A 7,216-nucleotide genomic window follows, 5' to 3' on the forward strand; every position below is an offset into this window, starting at 1 on the left:
TAAAAAATAGAAAAACAATGGAAAGAAATTGAAATCCATCCACGAAAATATAAAAATTGCAAAATAAATTAAATAAAAAACAAAGCACAGAGGAGGATATTTCTTCTGTCCTATAAAAATATAGACTCCTTTTACATTGGTGAGTCCTACAAAAATAATCCACTTCTACATTTAATAACCCTTTTTTTCTCGGATTCTATTCTCCATTAATAATATTTCAATTGGATATTTTTTATTGATGTTGAACTAAAATTTATATATTCCTAAAAATTCAATTTTTATAAGACTGGAAAGAGTATAAAAATTGAAAATCCAATAACTTTGATAACATATGAATAAATAACCACCGACAAAAATGGGTTGGTTGCCCAACATTGAATGCAAGGATTGACTACTCCGTATTCATTAAATAAATAGATCCACATGTAAAAATGCCCCTGAAAAAAATGGGTGGCTGGAAAGTGGAAGGAGTACGATCACTTTAATACGTGGTGTACCAGCAATGAGTTTATCGTAGTGGAGTATTAACTTTATTCATTTTTATTTGAAGTCAATTCTAGGGCTCACGAAAAATACCGAAATGCCATATTTATCGTAAAAATATCGATTTTTCGGTATACCATGATTTTCGGTAAGGTATGATATCTTATCGAATTTTTTCGTTAAGATAACGGTATGAATTTTCATATACCGCGATATACCACAACATACCAAAATTCGATATATACTGTAAATATAAATATAACTATATATAAAATATATTTTATAATATTTTTAAATTATAAAATCTATTGTAAAATATAATTATATCTATTTAATATATTTTTAAAATTATAAAAATATAAATAATATTCTAAAAACACAAATATTCTATTTTTATTGATGTTGAAAGTCAGGTATACCCCCGCAAAAGTACTGTATACCAAAAATGAGGTACGGGGTATGAAAATTCGTCATATAAAAAATAAAGTATATCAAAAATTTTGGTAAGACAAGTATACTTTTTCCGCATACCGAATTTACGATAAGGTACACGATATCATGGTTTTGGTAACGTGTTCCATACCTAGCCACCCATGGTCAATTCATTCATACACCTCCTTCTCTAATGGTATACTCCACTAGTACCTCTAGTTTTTCATTTTTTAATTCTCTCATTTTATTTTAGAAATTTTTGATAAAATTCTTAAAATTTTATGATACCTCTAGTTTTCCATTTTGGTTATTTTTTTAATTCTCTCATTTTATTTTGGTTATTTTTAAATAAATTTATATTCTAATAATTCATTTCATTCACATTTTATAATAATATTAATATTAATATATTATATCCGTCCCTGAAAAATATGAATTATTTTTTTATTTATCTGCCCCTGAAAAGCATAAACTTCCTAATATTGGAAAAAGTTAAACAACACATTACCACTACACATCATTTTATTTACAACTTATATCGTTGCACTACATGATGTGGAACTCACTCTCTACTAACACTACTTACAGTGCCATTTATCTCTCACTATCTCTTATTTTACCAATTACTCCATCTGTCTGCGAATAGGAGTCCCGTTTTTTCATTTTAGTAGTCCCGGTTCACTTTTACCATAAATGGTAATAAGGTCCATCTTCCACTAACTCATTCCACTCACATTTTATTTAAAACTAATATATACAAGTGAGACTCTTATTTCACTAACTTTTTTCCATCTACTTTTCTTAACATTTCTTAAAACTCATGCCGCCCACAAATGAGACTCATAATGGTGGACGGAGGGAGTATACATTAAAATTCATGTCAAACCAAATGTTTATATTTTTAAGATACGGAGAGAGTACAAAAATAGTACTCACATTCCATATTTCCTTTATATCAAAGTTGAAACAAAGTAAGGAATAGAGAAAGTACTCTCCTATTTCCTAAAAATAGAAACACTTTCCTTTTTGGCCCGTTTCATAAAAATAGAAACTCTCCATTTTGGAAAATATACCACACAATCCACTAATACTTACACTACTTTTTTTTCACCTTTATCTTACTTATTTCATTTTTTTCTTTTTCTCTATCTTAGTTTACCAAATTTACATTAAAACTAATGTCGTTTCCAAAGCTCCTATTTTTAGGAAACGAAGTGAATATTATTTTGTGCATTCTACATAATTCAAGATTCATGGATATAAGAGAAATAGCTTGATCTAATCTCATACCTCATCTGACCCAACTAAGATGTTACATTTTTATATTTGATAACTTTTTCTCTTCAATTAATACACTCAATCATTTTTTCTCACTCCAATTAAATATTCAACTCTTTATAATTAATACTTAACTAACAACTCTTATCTAGTGCCGACTAAGAAATGTGTTATCTTAACCGGGACGGGGGGAGTACTACTCAAGTAGTATACGTTCAATACTCCTCTCATTCACGAAAAATAGTCTCATTTACAATTTTGGGATATCTATAAAAAATAGTTTCATTTTCAAAACTAGAAAGTTTATCTCTCATACTTTATATATTTCTTCTTTCTATCTTTCTTACTTTATACTCTCTCCGTCCGCGAAAAATAAACAAGTTTTTCCATTTTGGTCCGTGCACAAAAAATGGACAAAGTTCAAAAAGGAAAGTTTTCAACCAATACTAACCCTACATATCATTATAAATGTGATCTCCACAATCCACTAACACTCATTCCACTGTTTTCTTAAGCAATGGGGGTCTCTCATACTTCATGGGGAACCAATATGGCAACCTCCCTCAATTCTCCGGCAACGCCTTTGTCGGGGCTGGTAGATCGCTGACCCCACAGGCGTTCCAATGGAGCATTGGAAGAGGAATTGACCTGAATTACAGCGATGCTATCTACCGGCCAGAAATGTTGTGTTCTACACTCGGTTCTCACGGATCCACAAATGTTCCAGTCACAAATCCGACCTTTAGCGCGGAAGAGTATGAGGTAGAGGAGATGCACCCATCTCCTCCAAATGAGAAGGCAAGGGGGAAGGCCGTCTGCGCCTCAGAAGGTTAGGAGGCCACAAACAAATTACCAATCTTTGGCGAGGTGTTGGATAGATATAAGTGAGGATTCAATTGTATCCAACAATCAACGGAAGCATGGTTTCTGCACCCGCATCGCGCAATGATACAATCAGCCTAGGGTGAAGCCCGATGGTGCACACATCGCGCAAGCATTTTGAGTGTGTTATGTACGACATCGGTAAGTTTCATGGCATATGCGAGAACAACCTCCGATGGATGACGAGCGGTATGAGCTACGACGATGTCTGGGAGTCGTCTAATGCCCAGTTCACAACTATCGTCAATAGTATGGGCTTCAATCACTGGGAGGCCTACCACAAACTGAAGGATCACCCCAAATTCCAAATCGGGATTCAGGCGGCAATGGCGCCAGGCTCGAGGAGGATGAAGCTCGTCGGATCCTAGTTGCGGACTGGCACCAACCGACTTGACCGAGTCGGTTGAGGTAAGTCAACCCACTCCTCGGCGCCCAATCGGAGAGAAATAGGCGAAGGCAGCAACGAATGGGAAGACACAACCGAGCACCTCACAGACTGACATTGATGTGGAAGGTGAGACAAGAGTAGTCAACGACGCTACATTACACAAGTTCTACAAGTTGTACGGAGAGGCACCAGACGAGCAAATTAAGACGGACATCTGAAAAACAATCACGAAGATGAAGAAAAAATTGGGTCTGGATTCCAACGGCAATTTATTTGTCTTGAATTTATTCTTATTTATCGCATTTTATTTGATACCAACAATTAAAAATGAATATACAAATATTGATGACGTGGAAATGGAATGGAAAGTGAGATATGCTCTAAGAGTATTGAACTATTTAAAATTATAAATAAATTCGGATTAAATTAAACATCGGTTCCGATTCTAGGATTTATGAAAAATTAAAAGTGGTTCTGGTCAATCGATCCGGTTAGAACCGGAACCGGCCGAATAAGCAGGCCTAATGCTCTTGAGATAGACTCTTCCATTGCATGGAGATAGACCCCTAATAATATATGGGGTAAAATGTTGACGTGGAAAAGAAATACCTTTTAGGAGAGCCCTTCTATTGTTAATGATATGAAAGGAGTGTTGGTGGATTGTGGTGGGATCCATACTAAAAACGTTGTGTATAATTATTATTAATTGAATAATTTTCTTTGAGAAATTCTAATATAATTAAGTTATATTTATTTTTAGAAAAAAAGAAGAAGCAAGCATCACTTACTTCAATTACTACTATTAACAAGGAAGTAAAGGTAAATTTTAGCTATTTATATTTTATATTTAATTTTTAATTTTTAATTTTTAATTTTTAAGTTTTTTTAGTAGTACTACTATTAAACAGTGTCCAATTGATGGCAGAGGCTATTATTTAATGGAGTGGTCTCACCCTTTAATTTAAGAAAATCCTAAAAATCCCGCCTTCCCAAAATCAGGAATGGTGTCTTCTCTCCAAATCCGGGTGGGTCTCGGGCTGCCGGAGCCACACCGCAGCAGCTCAGTAGATCTAATAAAGCAGGTGCCGCCGCCGCCGCGCGCGTTATCTTCAGCCAAGCATCCCTTGCTAAGGGAGTCGATGCCGAGACACGTGGCGGTGATTATGGATGGGAACAGGAGGTGGGCCCGGATGAGAGGTTTGCCTGTCGGGTCGGGCTATGAGGCCGGGCTTGGGGCCTTGCGAAGGATGGTTGAGCTCTCTTCCAACTTGGGGATAAGGGTTCTTACTGTCTTCGCCTTTTCTTCCGATAATTGGTTTCGCCCTAAGGTAAATTTCTAATTAACTTCTTCTTCTTCTTTTTTAAATTCAATTGTTTTCACTTTATTTGTTGATTTTTATTACAGGTGGAGGTTGATGTCTTGATGGCATTGTTTGACAGAGGATTAAGAGAGGAACTCCAAAATTTAGTAAGGTATTTATTCATTTAAGCTACTCCTAATTCATGTATATGTATATGGGAGCACTATGTATATATGCTCATCGTTACTAGTCTTCTATTTGCGTTCTTTTACTACTATAAAGTCGTTTTGGTGGTGTGTATAGTTAGGTTTAGAGCATTTCCAACCATTTATATTAAAATCAAATCCATTTTAGTGTAACTGTCATATCAAATATAATTTTACTTCAATTATTTACACTAAATGCAAACGTAAAAAATATTCTCTATATTATACATTTTTTTTACTTTCAAAATTTTAAAATGTTTTTAGTTTCGTTTTAGTGTAAACCTAAAAATAGGTACTCCTTCTGTCCCTCAATAAGTGTCCACTTTGGTTCTGATATGGGTTTTAAGAAACGCAAATAAAAGTGAGTTGAAAAAGTTAGTGAAATGTGGATCCCATTTTTATATACTAGTTTTATAGTAGAATGTGAGTGGAACGAGTTTGTGGAATATGGGGCCTACTTACCATTCGTGGCAAAAAGTGAAAGTGGGAAATTAATGCGGAACGGAGAGAGTATTTTTAAGAGTACCATTGGAGCTAATTGTCTATTTCATTTTAAGTTTTAGTGTACCATTAGAGATGGTCTTACTTAATCAATAGTTGTGTGTTTAATCATTAATCTTGAAATGGTTATGTTTCAATTCATATTTGTGTTTTGATAGAATTCCTGACCCATTTTTCTATAGTATAGACTAGCTAGGTTGTTTATGCTCATTAGAAATGACATTTGTATTATTTTTGGTTCAATGATTTTGTACATGGCACAAATATATTGCATCAACCAGTGTTGATCAGTTAAGTAATGCCTTCTTCATCTCCTTGACAGTGCAGATGTTAGGATTTCAGTCATTGGAGACTCATCTAAACTCTTCAATTCGTTACAGGCATTGCTAGCCAATGCAATCGAAACCACCAAGAAAAACTCGAAACTTCACCTCATCATCGCAGTTAACTACAGTGGCCGGAGTGATGTTGTGCAAGCCTGCCAAAAGCTCGCGGTTAAGGTGAAAGACGGAGTCATTGAGCCTGGGGCTATCGATGAAGTTGCATTCGAAAGGGAACTTGGAACGAATTGTACGGATTTTCCCCATCCCGACTTACTAATACGGACTAGTGGGGAGCTGAGAGTCAGTAATTTCTTACTATGGCAGTTGGCTCATACTGAACTATACTTCACTGAATCACTTTGGCCTGATTTTGGTGAAGATGAGTTCCTGCAGGCCTTGAGTTCGTTCCAAGAAAGGCAGAGACGCTTTGGCTGTTGAAGCTTTAGTTTCTTGATGAAACAAATACCCTCTCAGTTTCAATCTAAGTGGAGCATTTCTTATTCAAAATGAGGTTTTATTGTTTTGTAAGTCAAGTGAAGAGAATAAAATATGAAAGAAAATTAAATCGAGAGGGTGATGTTTTTGTTATGAAAAATGTGTACTCCATCAGTCCTAAGAATTAAGATAAGCTAGTCATTCTTTTTTGGGAATGTCCCACTATAAGTGAGTTGTTTTCTTTTTTAACAAAAAAATTCATCTCTTGCTTCATTCTCTCTTTACTTCTCTACTAAACTCTTTCTCATACTTTACACTCTCTACTTTAACTATTCAAATATCAATTCCTTAAATTCCATGCCCAAAAAAAGTGTTTCGTTTATCTTGGGACGAAGAGAGTATAATTTAAAATGTGGTATTTTAAAATGTGAATAGAAAGTTAGTGGAATGTATGATTTACTTACCCTTTATCGTCTAAAGTAAACATAGATAATTAATACTGAGACAAATAAAAATGACAAAAATAAAATTAATAAAGGAGGGAAGTAATAGTAATAATCGGTGCATTAATAATTAGCAGCTGTACGTATGTACTTGGAGCTAATGCTATTTATTGGCAATTACAATTTGAAGACTTTTAATGCTCATTCGGTCTTATTTTAAATAGAGTAATAGAAAATTTTATTGTTATAGTGTGACGCACAGATTTTAATAAATAAAAAGTTAGTTGAAAATGAGCGACAGAATTATATATTAGTTTTATAATAGAATGTGAGTATAAAGAATTAGTGGAAAGTGTGGTCTATCTAAAAAAAATGGACAACTTTTCATGTACGGACTAATATGGTAAAATTGGATAATATTTTACTGACGGAGAGAGTATTAATTATGGGTTATTGAAGAATTTAAATATTTAAAGAGATAGAGCAAGATAGAAGAGTTACCAACGTGAGATTGGCGGAGGGAATGAGCTATAGACAAAGATTG

At 34.3% G+C, this 7,216-nt stretch overlaps 1 protein-coding gene across 1 annotated transcript; it reads left to right on the forward strand.

Moving 5' to 3' along the window:
- Positions 1-4,403: 4,403 nt before the first annotated feature.
- Positions 4,404-6,457, forward strand: LOC125222572 (cis-prenyltransferase 4, chloroplastic-like). Its single transcript, XM_048125262.2, has 3 exons — positions 4,404-4,791; positions 4,869-4,936; positions 5,794-6,457. Exons 1-3 carry the CDS (start codon positions 4,465-4,467, stop codon positions 6,230-6,232), a joined length of 834 nt encoding a protein of 277 aa, XP_047981219.1. The 5' UTR covers positions 4,404-4,464; the 3' UTR covers positions 6,233-6,457.
- Positions 6,458-7,216: the final 759 nt, after the last annotated feature.

The sequence above is a fragment of the Salvia hispanica genome, chromosome 1, assembly GCF_029641045.1.
Source record: "Salvia hispanica isolate PSC_SH4W2 chromosome 1, Shi_PSC_v1, whole genome shotgun sequence".
Taxonomy (NCBI): Eukaryota; Viridiplantae; Streptophyta; class Magnoliopsida; order Lamiales; family Lamiaceae; genus Salvia; species Salvia hispanica.

What these genes read in the sequence shown, in the direction of transcription:
- LOC125222572 (XM_048125262.2), top strand. Translation starts at nt 4,465, where the DNA reads ATGGTGTCTTCTCTCCAAATCCGGGTGGGTCTCGGGCTGCCGGAGCCA. An exon ending in ATAATTGGTTTCGCCCTAAG is followed by an intron (nt 4,792 to 4,868) that starts GTAAATTTCTAA and finishes TTTTTATTACAG; the next exon opens with GTGGAGGTTGATGTCTTGAT. An exon ending in GAACTCCAAAATTTAGTAAG is followed by an intron (nt 4,937 to 5,793) that starts GTATTTATTCAT and finishes TCTCCTTGACAG; the next exon opens with TGCAGATGTTAGGATTTCAG.